The 14,486-nt window shown below is 40.6% G+C and overlaps 1 protein-coding gene across 23 annotated transcripts in view; it reads right to left on the bottom strand.

Annotated features, from left to right (window-relative positions):
* DMD (dystrophin) overlaps positions 1 to 14,486 on the bottom strand; it is a 2,551,447-nt gene that overhangs the window by 67,828 nt on the left and 2,469,133 nt on the right. For all 23 annotated transcript variants that reach the window (XM_067023689.1, XM_067023685.1, XM_067023692.1 and 20 more), the window contains one exon: positions 191 to 357. In XM_067023689.1, the coding sequence (XP_066879790.1) occupies positions 191 to 357 (167 nt within the window). The remainder of the gene's footprint in view (positions 1 to 190; positions 358 to 14,486) is intronic.

The following is a 14,486-nucleotide window of genomic DNA, read 5'->3' as shown; positions in this document are numbered from 1 at the left end:
GCAGTAGATCCACTAAAACCACCTAATGACCAGGGGAGTGACAGGAGTGGTCAATGCTCCAGCCTGATCACCTCCTCTCCCACTGTGCAGAGGACCAAACTGACAGCAACCGGTAGAGGAGATAAAAGATCACGTCATAAAAAGATGAGAAATGATCAAATCAAATGACATTTGGGGGCGTTCCTCATACCTGAAGCCGATGATTGGACACTCCTTGCAGATGTTACACTTGGCCTGATGCTTCGCAGTCTCCGCAGCAGCCACTCTATGCAGGACGGGCAGCCATACCATGGACTGGGGCTCCAGTCTCATCCAGTCTAGGAAGAGGGCCGCTTCAATCTCAGGTTTATTATTAGCCTGCAAAGACAGGAAGCCGAAGAATGCAAGGAGCGAAGGTAATAAGAGAGTAAAGGCGGCAAATGTCAGCTCGGGTAATGCGGTAAAGAAAGAAAGAAGGATCAATGGTGGCACAGCGAGGCCCAGTCTTCACAGGCTGTTTCTGCAAATGTCCCCACAGCATCTACACAAGCTACCTACCCCTAAAGCTTTGGGAAACCGCTATTACTCTGTCTGGCTACTAGGTGACAAAAAAAGCAAAGCAAAGCAAAACAAACGGAAAAAGTAAAGCAAAATACACACCTGGGAGAGACTACATTTAGCTCCAGTTTTGGATCAGATACATAAAAGTTGGCCTGAAGTAAAATGCAAGCGTTTATTGATAAAATTTCAAAGGAGAAAAAGAAAAAACAAAACAACTCAAGGAACTACTGCTCCCTTTTTTTCCTAGTGAATCTGTTTCTCACTGTTGCACAGAATCAGGATGAAGAGGCTTTACAATTCATCGGATCCCAAAGCTTCATTTTACAGACAAGACAGCTGAGATGTGGATGAGAGAAGTGGCTTTTTCGAAGGCCAGACAACTCCCTGGCAGCAGAGCTGATACTAGCATCCAAACCTCCTGGTCTAGTGCTGTTTTCACGGTGGCCTGCTGCTTTTCTGTCTGTCTGTCTCCAGTTCTCTCTTTCAGAGTCTAAGTTTAATAAATACCATTCTTCCCAGCGAGTACAATCATTTTAGAAAATTCAAAATATTATTTATCCATCACTTGATTGGTATGTTACCACAGTCAACATTTTAATTATATGTTGTTTTTAACCCTACAAGACCGTGTTTTTATACTGTTAGATTGACCCATATATTGACCACTTCTAGGGAGTTTGTTTCTCAATGCAACCTTCATCTCAAATCTCCCATCTGGGATCGGTTCTGCCAAAGTGTATCCTACAGTATTTCCTTTTGTTAAGTGTCTGCTGATGGCAAATTTCTCAGATTCTGTTTGCCTGAAAGTCTCTTTTTCTATGCACATTCTTGATAGCTATCCTCACTGGGTATAGATTTTTAGATTGAAAGAGTTTTTTTGTTTTTGTTGTTTGTTTCGATTTTGTCTCAGCATCCTGAAATATCATTCCACCTTTATCTCACTTTCTCTGCTGCTAACTGTTGACAAGTCAGCTGTGAAGCTGTTGGTACCTTGAAGGTCATCTGTCCTTTTCCTGTCTTGTACTGTACTTCTAGGATTTAATTGATACTTTTTTTTTTTTTTAGGATTCACGGGGCTTCATGAACCTGTGGGTCAGACTCTTTAGTCAGCTCTGGAATCTTCTCAGTCATGATCTCAACAAATACGGCCTCTCCCCCACTCCCTCTCTCCTCTGCTTACAGAAACCTATTAGGTAAATGGTAGACTTTCTCAATCTAACCTCCGTATCTCTGAACAGGCTTTCCTTACTTTTCCTCTATTTTTGGTCTTTCTGTGCTTCATTCCCAATACTTCCTTCGGCCCCTACTGCCTGAGTATCTAGTTCTCTCTTTAGCAGCATCCAGTCTACTGTAAGCCCATACATTAAGTTTTAAATCTTGATTATTGTACTTTTTAATATCTACAAGTTGTATTTGATCATTTTTAAAAACATCTTTATTGGAGTATAATTGCTTTACAATGGTGTGTTAGTTTCTGCTTTATAACAAAGTGAATCAGCTATACATACACATATATCGCCATATCTCCTCCCTCTTGCGTCTCCCTCCCACCCTCCCTAGCCCACCCCTCTAGGTGGTCACAAAGCACCGAGCTGATCTCCCTGTGTTATGCGGCTGCTTCCCACTAGCTATCGATTTTACTTTTGGTAGTGTATATATGTCCATGCCACTCTCTCCCTTTGTCCCAGCTTACCCTTCCCCCTCCCCATATCCTCAAGTCTATTCTCTAGTAGGTCTGTGTCTTTATTCCTGTCTTACCCCTAGGTTCTTCATGACCTTTTTTTTTTTTTCTTAGAGTCTATATATATATGTGTTAGCATATGGTATTTGTTTTTCCCTTTCTGACTTACTTCACTCTGTATGACAGACTCTAGGTCCATCTACCTCACTACAAATAACTCAATTTCCTTTCTTTTTATAACTGAGTAATATTCTATTGTATATATGTGCCATATCTTTGTTATCCATTCATCTGTCAATGGACACTTAGGTTGCTTCCATGTGCTGGTTATTGAAAACAGAGCTGCAATGAACATTTTGGTACATGACTCGTTTTGAATTATGGTTTTCTCAGGGTATATGCCCAGGAGTGGGATTGCTAGGTCATATGGTAGTTCTACTTGTAGTTTTTTAAGGAACCTCTATACTGTTCTCCATAGTGGCTGTATCCATTTACATTCCCACTAGCAGTGCAAGAGGGTTCCCTTTTCTCCACACCCTCTCCAGCATTTATTGTTTCTAGAGTTTTTGGTGATGGCCAATCTGACCGGTGTGAGATGATATCTCATTGTAGTTTTGATTTGCATTTCTCTAATGATTAATGATGTTGAGCATTCTTTCATGTGTTTGTTGGCAATCTGTATATCTTCTTTGGAGAAATGTCTATTTAGGTCTTCTGCCCATTTTTGGATTGGTTTGTTTGTTTTTTTGTTATTGAGCTGCATGAGTTGCTTGTAAATTTTGGAGATCAATCCTTTGTCAGTTGCTTCATTTGCAAGTATTTTCTCCCATTCTGAGGGTTGTCTTTTGGTCTTGTTTATGGTATCCTTTGCTGTGCAAAAGCTTTTAAGTTTCATTAGATCCCATTTGTTTATTTTTGTTTTTATTTCCATTTCTCTAGGAGATGGGTCAAAAAGGATCTTGCTGTGATGTATGTCATAGAGTGTTCTGCCTATGTTTTCCTCTAAGAGTTTGATAGTGTCTGGCCTTACATTTAGGTCTTTAACCCATTCTGAGTTTATTTTTGTGTGTGGTGTTAGGGAGTGTTCTAATTTCATACTTCTACAGGTAGCTGTCCAGTTTTCCCAGCACCACTTATTGAAGAGGCTGTCTTTTCTCCACTGTATATCCTTCCCTCCTTTATCAAAGATAAGGTGACCATATGTGTGTGGGTTTACCTCTGGGCTTTCTATCCTGTTCCATTGATCTATATTTCTGTTTTTGTGCCAGTACCACACTGTCTTGATTACTGTAGCCTTGTAGTATAGTCTGAAGTCAGGGAGCCTGCTTCCTCCAGCTCCATTTTTCTTTCTCAAGACAGCTTTGGCTATTCGGGGTCTTTTGTGTTTCCACACAAATTGTGAAATTTTTTGTTCTAGTTCTGTGAAAAATGCCAGTGGTAGTTTGATAGGGATTGCACTGAATCTGTACATTGCTTTGGGTAGTATAGTCATTTTCACAATGTTGATTCTTCCAATCCAAGAACATGGTATATCTCTCCATCTGTTTGTATCGTCTTTAATTTCTTTCATCAGTGCCTTATGGTTTTCTGCATACAGGTCTTTTGTCTCCTTAGGTAGGTTTATTCCTAGGTATTTTATCCTTTTTGTTGCAGTGGTTAAATGGGAGTGTTTCCTTAATTTCTGTTTCAGATTTTTCATCATTAGTGCATTAATTTTGTATGCTGTTACTTTACCAAATTAATTGATTAGCACCAGTAGTTTTCTGGTAGCATCCTTAGGATTCTCTATGTATAGTATCATGTCATCTGCAAACAATGACAGCTTTACTTCTTCTTTTCTGATTTGGATTCCTTTTATTTCTTTTTCTTCTCTGATTGCAGCGGCTAGGACTTCCAAAACTATGTTGAATAAGAGCGGTGAGAGTGGACATCTTTGTCTTGTTCCTGACCTCAGAGGAAATGGTTTCAGGTTTTCACCATTGAGGATGATGTTGGCTGTGGGTTTGTCATATATGGCCTTTATTATGTTGAGGTAAGTTCCCTCTGTGCCTACTTTCTGGAGGGTTTTTATGATAAATGGGGGTTGGATTTTGTCGAAAACTTTTTCTGCATCTATTGAGATGATCATATGATTTTTCTCCTTCTATTTGTTAATATGGTGTATCAGATTGATTGATTTGTGTATACTGAAGAATCCTTGCATTCCTGGGATAAAACCCACTTGATCATGGTGTATGACCCTTTTAATGTGCTGTTGGATTCTGTTTGCTAGTATTTTGTTGATGATTTTTGCATCGACATTCATCAGTGATATTGGCCTGTAGTTTTCTTTCATTGTGACGTCTTTGTCGGGTTTTGGTATCATGGTGATGGTGGCCTCACAGAATGAGTTTGGAGTGTTCCTCCCTCTGCGATACATATATATATATATATATATATATATATATATATGTGTATGTATATATATATAATTTTTAATTTTTTTTTTGGCTGTATGCGGGCTTCTCACTGTTGTGGCCTCTCCCGTTGCGGAGCACAGGCTCTGGACGCACAGGCTCAGCGGCTATGGCTCACGGGCCCAGCCACTCTGCCACATGTGGGATCTTCCCGGACCGGGGCACGAACCCGTGTCACCTGCATCGGCAGGCGGACTCTCAACCACTGCGCCACCAGGGAAGCCCCCTCTGCTATTTTTTGGAAGAGTTTCAGAAGGACAGGTGTTAGCTCTTCTATCAGATATTTAGATATTTGATAGAATTCTCCTGTGAAGCCATCTGGTCCTGGACTTTTGTTTGTTGGAAGAATTTTAATCACAGTCTCAATTTCAGTGCTAGTGACTGGTCTGTTTATATTTTCTATTTCTTCCTCGTTCAGCCTTGGAAGGTTGTGCTCTTCTAAGAATTTGTCCATTTCTTCTAGGTTGTCCATTTTATTGGCATAGATTTGCTCGTAGTAATCTCTCATAATCCTTTGTATTTCTGCAGTGTCAGTTGTTACTTCTCCTGTTTTATTTTTAATTCTATTGATTTGAGTCTTCTCCCTTTTTTTCTTGATGAGTCTGGCTAATGGTTTATCGATTTTGTTTATCTTCTCAAAGAACTAGCTTTTAGTTTTACTGATCTTTGCTACTGTTTCCTTCATTTCTTTTTCATTTATTTCTGATCTGATCTTTATGATTTCTTTCCTTCTGTTAACTTTGGAGTTTTCTGGTTCTTCTTTCTGTAACTACTTTAGGTGTAAGGTTAGATTGTTTATTTGAGATGTTTCTTGTTTCTTGAGGTAGGAACGTATTGCTACAAACTGTCCTCTTAGAACTGCTTTTGCTGCATCCCATAGGTTTTGGGTTGTCGTGTTTTCATTGTCATTTGTTCCAGGTATTTTTTGATATCCTCTTTGATTTCTTCAGTGATCTCTTGGTTATTTAGTAGTGTACTGTTTAGCCTCCATGTGTTTGTAGTTTTTACAGATTTTTTTCCTGTAATTGATATCTAGTCTCATAGCATTGTGGTTAGAAAAGATGTGTGATACAATTTCAATTTTCTTACATTTACCAAGGCTTGATTTGTGACCCAAGATATGATCTATCCTGGAGAATGTTCCGTGAGCACTTGAGAAGAATGTGTATTCTGTTGTTTTTGGATGGAATGTCCTATAAATATCAATTAAGTCCATCCTGTTTAACGTATCATTTAAAGCTTGTGTTTCCTTATTTATTTTCATCTTGGATGATCTATCCATGGGTGAAAGTGGGGTGTTAAAGTCCCCTACTATGATTGTATTACTGTCAATTGCCCCTTTTACAGCTGTTAACATTTGCCTTATGTATTGAGGTGCTCCTATATTGGATGCATAAATATTTACAATTGTTATTTCTTCTTCTTGGATGGATGCCTTGATCACTGTGTAGTGCCCTTCTTTGTCTCCTGTAATAGTCTTCATTTTAAAGTCTATCTTGTCTGATATGAGAATTGCTACTCCAGCTTTCTTTTGATTTCCAGTTGCATGGAATATCTTTTCCATCCCCTCACTTTCAGTCTGAATGTGTCCCTAGGTCTGACGTGGGTCTTGTGTAGACAGCATATATACGGGTCTTGTTTTTGTATCCATTCAGCCAGTCTATGCCTTTTGGTTGGAGCATTTACATTTAAGGTAATTATTGATATGTATGTTCCTATTACCATTTTCTTAATTGTTTGGGGTTTGTTATTGTAGGTCTTTTCCTTCTCTTGTGTTTCCTGCCTAGAGAAGTTCCTTTAGCATTTGTTGTATAGCTGGTTTGGTGGTGCTGAGTTCTCTTAGCTTTTGCTTGTCTGTAAAGGTTTTAATTTCTCTGTTGAATCTGAATGCGATCCTTGCCGGATAGAGTAATCTTGGTAGTAGCTTTTTCCCTTTCATCACAGGGGAGTCTTTCCTCTCCCTTCCGGCTTGCAGAGTTTCTGTGGAAAGGTCGCTGTTAACCTTATGGGGATTCCCTTGTATGTTATTTGTTGCTTTTCGCTTGCTGCTTTTAATATTTTTTCTTTGCATTTAATTTTTGATAGTTTGTTTAATATGTGTCGTGGCATGTTTCTCCTTGGATTTATCCCGTATGGGACTCTGTCCTTCCTGGACTTGACTATTTCTTTTCCCATACTGGGGAAGTTTTCAACTATAATCTCTTCAAATATTTTCTCAGTCCCTTTCTTTTTCTCTTCTTCTTCTGGGACCCCTATGATTCGAATGTTGGTGCATTTAATGTTGTCCCAGAGGTCTCTGAGACTGTCCTCAATTCTTTTCATTCTTTTTTCTTTATTCTGCTCTGCGGTAGTTATTTCCACTATTTTATCTTCCAGGTCACTTATCCATTCTTCTGCCTCAGTTTTTCTGCTACTGCTTCCTTCTACAGAATTTTTAATTTCATGTATTGTGTTGTTCACCATTGTTTGTTTGCTCTTTAGTTCTTCTAGGTCCTTGTTAAAAGTTTCTTGTATTTTCTCCATTCTATTTCCAAGACTTTGGATCATCTTTACTCTCATTACTTTGAATTCTGTTTCAGGTAGACTGCCTATTTCCTCTTCATTTGTTTGGTCTGGTGGCTTTTTACCTTGCTCCTTCATCTGCTGTGTATTTCTCTGTCTTCTCATTTTGCTTAATTTACTGTGTTTGGGGTCTCCTTTTCACAGGTTGCAGGTTCGTAGGTCTTTTTGTTTTTGGTGTGCGCCCTCAGTGGCTAAGGTTGGTTCAGTGGCTTGTGTAGGCTTCCTGGTGGAGGGGACTGGTGCCTGTGTTCTGTTGGATGAGGCTGGATCTTGTCTTTCTGGTGGGCAAGACCGCGGCCGGTGGTGTGTTTTGGGGTGCCTGTGACCTTATTATGATTTTCGGCAGCCTCTCTGCTAATGGGTAGGGTTGTGTTTCTGTCTTTCTAGTTGTTTGGCATAGGGTGTCCAGCACTGTAGCTTGCTGGTCATTGAGTGGAGCTGGGTCTTGGTGTTGAGATGGAGATGTCTGGGAGATTTTTGCCGTTTGATATTACATGGAGCCGGGAGGTCTCTGGTGGACCAATGTCCTGAACTCAGCTCTCCCACCTCAGAGGCACAGGCCTGACACCTGGCTGGAGCACCAAGACCCTGTCAGCCACACGGCCAGACCAAGTTCAGCCTAAGTTGTGATACTTATTTCCCTTGTAGGAGTCCACATGGTATTAAGAGGCACCGTGGCAAGAGTATATTAGCAGGTACCATGTCTTGGGTCCTGTGGATTACCTTTTCCTTCAGCCGCACCACCTCCTGGCAAGTCTTGAGGAGACGGGGCTCCTGTCAGCATGAATTGGACCCCACGATGTCCCGAAGCCAAAGCCCCAGCAAGTCCTGAGGAGACTTGGCTCCCATTAGCATGGACTCGACCCCGTGTTGTCCTGAAGCCCCTGGGCTGTCAGCATGGACTCAGCCCCATGTGTTCCAGAAGCCAAAGCCCCAGCGGGTCCTAAGGAGACCAGCTTCGTGTCAGCTGCCCGGCGGAGCCCTATTTGGTCATTTTTAAGGTCACTTCTAAAGTCTGTGGTTCCCTAAAGATATTTTTCAACGTTGTTTCTTATTTTTTTGACAGAGTATATACAGAGTTTTAAAAAAATCCTCTCTTTCTAATGATTCCAAGATATGAAATTATTGCGGGTCTGCTTCAGGGGTCTGTTATTTCTCCTGGTTCTCACTCACTTTAGTTTCTTGTGGGCTTAATTCTCTTTACTATGAACTATAGTAAGCTTAAAAATATCTTCTGGAGATATTTTGAGCCCTAGAATGCAAGTGCCTTCTCCAGAGACAGTTTTCATTTGCTTTTGCCAAGAGCCAACCAAAGGGCACTACCTATTCTGAGACCAATTTACACTGAATACACGATGGGATATTTAGTATCATACAAGTAATGAGTATATGAACAGCAAACCCATGCTGCTTCTCTTGGAATGTGGTTTGCTAATAATGATCCTATTCACACTTTAGACAAAAAGTGCAAATGAACTCTTTGGCCAACCGAATAGTAGGATCTGGACCGACAGGTCACTTGGCTTGTAACACTACTTCAGTAGTACTCCGTTCGTTACCCCGATCATAAATTTAACACCATTATAATGAGCTGTTTAACCTTGAATTTCCTAGCTGCAAAATGGTATCAACTCAAGCTACTGATCAAAAGCTTTCGTTGAGTACTTCTCTCTGTGTAGAGTGCCATCACAGAGGTACTTTGTGAAAATTTTCTTAAAAATTAAAAAAAGAATTATAGAATCTGAACATAAAAGGGACCATGGAAGCGAATTCATACTTTTGGAATGGCACCACAGAGCTTTAAGACTTTCAGCAGTCACCGAGTTCAAACTTATCCAATGTCAGTGTGTTCTTACAGCCACTATGTAAATACCACCCGTGTGAGGGAGCAAATGGATGATCTTGAACGTTTGTGTACAGATACCCCTGTCAAAGTGCTTCATCACACTGAGCTGAAATCCACCAGCATAGCCAATAGGAGCAGAGGCTCCAGAGTCCAACCACAAGCGTTCAAGTCCTAGCTTTGCCACTGACTTGTTACCTTGGGAAAATAACTTTATCTTTCTGTGTATTAATTTTCCTCTGCCATGAAATGGAACTATTAATAGCACCTACCTCGCAGGGTTGCTTTAAGATTTAAATGAAAGGCACCTGGAACAATGTCTGGTATGTAACAATAGCCATGTCAGTGCGTGCTATTGTTATCGTCATTATTATTATATGTTTGACCAGAAACCCAGAAGTTCTCAGCCCTCACAAATCCCTTTAAATATTTTACCAGAGCTATCATGTCTGTCCATGCCACTTCATCCCTATTCCTTTTATGTCTTCCTCATATGACATGGCTTGGTTTGCCACTGTCCTTTAGAAAACTATTCTCCAACTATGATCTGCTATGAATGGTATCTCCATTTCTCTGGACAGTATAACTGGATGACTTTCTTTTGTTCTGTGCTATAGGCTCACACAGGGTTTCGACTCAACTAAAATCTCTGGGTCAGTGTTTCCCAGTGTGTCCAGCAGATCAGTGATCCAAGCAAAATGTTTCATGAAGAGAAGGTCAAATTAATTAAGGACGCATTGCACATTATATCTGTCTCTTAAAATTCTTAATGCACGTTAACATACTAAAAGCTGAGATGGTTGTCAGTAAAGAAACACATTAAACCTTATTTGACCTCAGAGTTTCCCCACACTAATTATTCAGTGATCCCAGGACATTTCTTTTTTTTTTTTTTTTTTAAAGTTATAAGGCTTGTGAACAGAAGGTACTAATGCACTGTTGGGCATGATAAGAAATGCAGTGTTTGGCTGTTTCCAGTGATTCCTCCATTCTGTACTTGTTCATTTGGGATTTGTTTCCTTCCACTTCTGTCAAGGACTTCCCTGTTAGTTTTAGCCCACTGTATAATCTCATCTATATCTTTAAGAATCCTGACTCTTACAGCCAATGAATTAGCCATTCTTGCCAACTCCGTGTAAGTTTTACATTTTAAAATACGTGTTCTGTCTTCACCAAAAAGTCACTAGTGAATATATCAAACAGGCCAAGGTCACACATGGGCCGCACTCTACAGACTGCACCTCTGGTCAACACAAATCCAGAATCCAGCCCTCTCTGGTTGTTGGACTGTGACTCTTTCCAGTTATATTATTATTTAGTCTCTACTGAATGTGTTTCTCCACCTTGTAAACAAAGATACAATGAGAGACTGTGTCAAAAGAAAAGCAAGTTTCGGCTACAATATGTCCTATAACAATCTCTCGCTCCACTGGTCTAGAAACTAAATTTATCAAAATAACCCTTTCGAGCTAGGACAAAAACCATCAAAGAAAGACAGCAAATTGAAAAGCACTGCTAACTCATTCCAATTTAAAACGTGGGGTTTATTGTTGCGTAATCTGAACCTATATCTATTTCCCTGACTTAGGTTTAAATGATGGTTTGTTTAATGATAGATTCAAAGACATGCTACAAAGAAAGAATTCAGGCTTAATACAGAAAGCATAATATTAACAGAAAGCTTCTATTCATTCCGAAAGACAGAAAAAATATCTGACCATGAGTCAGCAACAAATGTAGGTGTCCAAAATAAAGGGGGGGGGGGCGGAAGACCATGTCTGTGATGTATAAATAAAGGCATAGCAAGTACAGTGTGACGAAATGATCACATTACCCTAAGTACTGTTCAAAGCCTTCTTAGAAAACGGTGTCTAGTTCTGGTGGCTATAGCTGACCCAGAACTTAGAGAAGGCTTGGCAGAAAGGCAGGGCGATAATTAAAGGGTTTGAAAGACCTATGAGAACAGTTTAAGTGAATTGGGATTATTTAGTCATTTAAAAAAAAACCCCAAACACGAGACTGTACAAGACAGAGTGGCTGAAGGGGCGATTTAATAACAGTTTTCAATTATGTGAATGGCTCTTCCATAGAGGCCTGTGACCAGCTGTTCGATTTCTCCACTGAGGACAGAACAAGAAAAATTTAGGCTGTAACTCATACGGAAGCATTTCCTGATAATGAAAGTTGTTAAAGCATTAGTGTGAATTACCAAGGGAAGCTAGAGAATGTTCTCCTCTTTCAAAATACCATAGATTCTCCTGTGCTTAAAGGCTGGAAATTCTCAAGGTTCTTCCTACCTCCTAAGACGCAAGATCCATCATTTTGGCTCTTTTAAATCCACTCGCCTATTCCAACTGACAGCACTGAAGACAAGATATGGGGATTCACATTCTCATTCTGTTTCGATCTTTCGTGTTTACTACAAACCATTCTGTATCCTAGTGTTATATTCCCTCTCCTTTTGTCTGGCGATAAAGAAAGGAAGAATTAAAAATCAGGCAAGCGTCTCTAAAGAGCTTAAAGAACTGGAACTAAAACCCAGCTAAAATTACATTTGGAACATTCTAGAAAAAAATAAATAGGTTAGTTTGGAATGACAGGAAGTTGCTGAGGTCAAAAGACAGGTATGGTGGCAACAGATTGAGATCATCTTTGTAGGTACCATTATCTGCTGACCTACCTATAGGTCTCAGATAGCTTCTCTTGGTATCAAGGATGACCTTGCCCTTGCCCCTGGCCCTAAGTGCCAGTTTCAAACCATCTAAGCAGAAACTCTTAGAACGGGCCATTTAGCCCTTGGGTTTTTTTTGTTTTGTTTTGTTTGCTTGTTTTGGGCAGTACCTCCTCTTTCCTCTTTTATGGCATGCACACACACAAAGCAAGGATATCACAGCTCCTTCCACCGTGACAGCCACAGTATGCAAGTATCTTGCATCTCCACTCCTTCTCTCTTGGTCCTCTCCCCGTCGGCAACTACCCACAGAATGGAGGCTAGGGAAGGAATCCACTGTAATTACTGCTGCTGCCTTACAGCAGATGGCAGGGTGGCTTTATACAGTTGTCATCTTAACAACATACAAAGACAGTTAAAGGGGGGACTTCTCCAGTGGTCCAGTGGGTAAGATTCCACGTTCCCAAAGCTGGGGGCCTGGGTTTGATCCCCAGTCAGGAAAGTAAATCCTGCATGCATGCAGCAACTAAGAGTCCACATGCTGCAACTAAGAAGTCCACATGCCGCAACTAAAGATCCCGCATGCCGCAACTAAGAGCTGGCATGCTGCAATGAAGATCCCGCGTGCCACAACTAAGACCTGGCGCAGCCAAAGTAATTAAGTAAGTAAGTAAGTAAATAAATAAATAAATAAATATTAACAAACAAACAAAACAGACAGTTAAAGGAATCCCAGAATCCCAGTATCTGGAATTTCTAGCCAAGGGATGTAATTACCAGTGTAATAATTTCAAAGGACATTACATGGCAAGTTGGGAGTTAGGGGATTTGCCAGGGTTCAGAATAACTTTTGGGTTTCTTTCCCATTGTGCTTTCCATAAACCCTGAGGAACTCAAGGGCTAGGCTCTGAATGGCTACCGGGGTGTCAACCTGAATATTTACTTTTCTCTCAGGCTAACAGTATCAGTTCATGGCCACAGAAGAAATGCAATGGCAAGGTTTCTCAGCAAGCCCCACACTCCAACTGCCAAAAACACATACAACATATTTTTAAGAGAAGGTACCTGGCAGCGCAATTGTCAGACTTTAGAAAAACCATGTCAATCCTTAATAAACTGAAAAAACTTAGTATAGAGAAAAGTAAACATTATGTGAGAGACTGTACCCAGTAGTTCTCAGACGATAAAAAGGAACCGCCTTTTGCTCTGGAAACAATACTTGTCTAAACCTCCTTCGTTTCTCTCCGAGGTTGCAGGTTATTTAAAGACAGGAACTATGTTTCTACACCTTCCATGAAGGTTTGCTGAATTGAACGATGGGTGGGAATTAAAACTGTGATCACGATAATTAAAAGGAAGGATTACAATATCTGAATGAGGTTAGAATAAAAAAAATACTGCCTACTCATCCTGAAGAGCAAAAAAAAAAAAAAAAAGAAAAAAGAAAAAAAACTCATAAGGGTTGTCTAAGGAATAGAAGACAAAATAAGTACATTCTCAAATGCCCAGTTTACTTTTTTTTTTTTTTTTTTTTTTTTTTTTTTTTTTTTGCGGTATGTGGGCCTCTCACTGTTGTGGCCTCTCCCGTTGCGGAGCACAGGCTCCGGACGCGCAGGCCCAGCGGCCATGGCTCACGGGCTTAGTTGCTCCGCGGCATGTGGGATCTTCCCGGACCAGGGCACGAACCCGTGTCTCCTGCATCGGCAGGCGGATTCCCAACCACTGCGCCACCAGGGAAGCCCTCCAGTTTACTTTTAAATAGTTTTTAAAGTAAATGGCCTCTGTTGGTTTCTCTGTTACAGTATCACACGCAAAAGGCTAATCCATAGTCTATTTCTGGATTTGGAGGGTATATTCAGAATGATCTGGCTTAAAATGTAGGAAGATGCAAAATTTTTACTAGGGGCCTGAAGGGAACCTCACAGGCAGGCAGGCAGCCATGGTCGAGGTGAGAGACAATTCTGTTCCTCAGAGGACATCTGACAATGTCTAGAGACGTTTTTGGTTGTCACAACTGGGGTACAGAGACAGGTCAGGATCCTGCTAAACGTCCAACAATGCACAGAACAGCCCCTACAACAAAGACTCTTCCAGGCCAAAGTGTCAGTAGCGCCACGATTGAGAGGCCTTGCCCGAACGTTAACACCTTACACATGGCCATGGTTCATGTGTCAAAACTAAGAAACCAACGTGGGTCCACTCTGATTAACTAAATGCTACAAGGCACCTAACAGGTAGACAGCTATCCTCTACAACACAGAAGCCGAGAAGCTACGATAGGCCTGTTCAATTACTGATTGGTCCAGAACGGCTACTTTGGTTAACACGTTGTGGACAGAGAAATGAGATGTTGTTTCACACCTGTTAGAATGGTTATCATCAAGAAGACAAGAGATAAGCACTGGTGAGGCTGGAGAAAAGGGAACCCTTGTGCACTGTTGGTGAGAATGTAAATTGGTTTAGCCATTATGGAAAACATTATGGAGGTTCCTCAACAAATTAAAAATAGATCTACCGTGGGATCCAGCAACTACACTTCTAGGTATATGTCCAAAGGAAACGAAAACAGGATATTGAAGAAATATCTGTACTCCCATGTTCACTGCAGCATTATTCACAATAGCCAAGACTTGGAAACAACCTGTCTGTCAATGGATGAATGGATTAAAAAAAAAAAGATGTGGTGTGCATATATACAGGAGAATATCATTCATTCAGCCACGAGAAAGAAGG

This window comes from Kogia breviceps, chromosome X (assembly GCF_026419965.1).
Source record: "Kogia breviceps isolate mKogBre1 chromosome X, mKogBre1 haplotype 1, whole genome shotgun sequence".
Classification (NCBI taxonomy): Eukaryota; Metazoa; Chordata; class Mammalia; order Artiodactyla; family Physeteridae; genus Kogia; species Kogia breviceps.
Note: the sequence above shows the minus strand (reverse complement) of the source record. Positions and strands in the feature narration are given on the sequence as shown.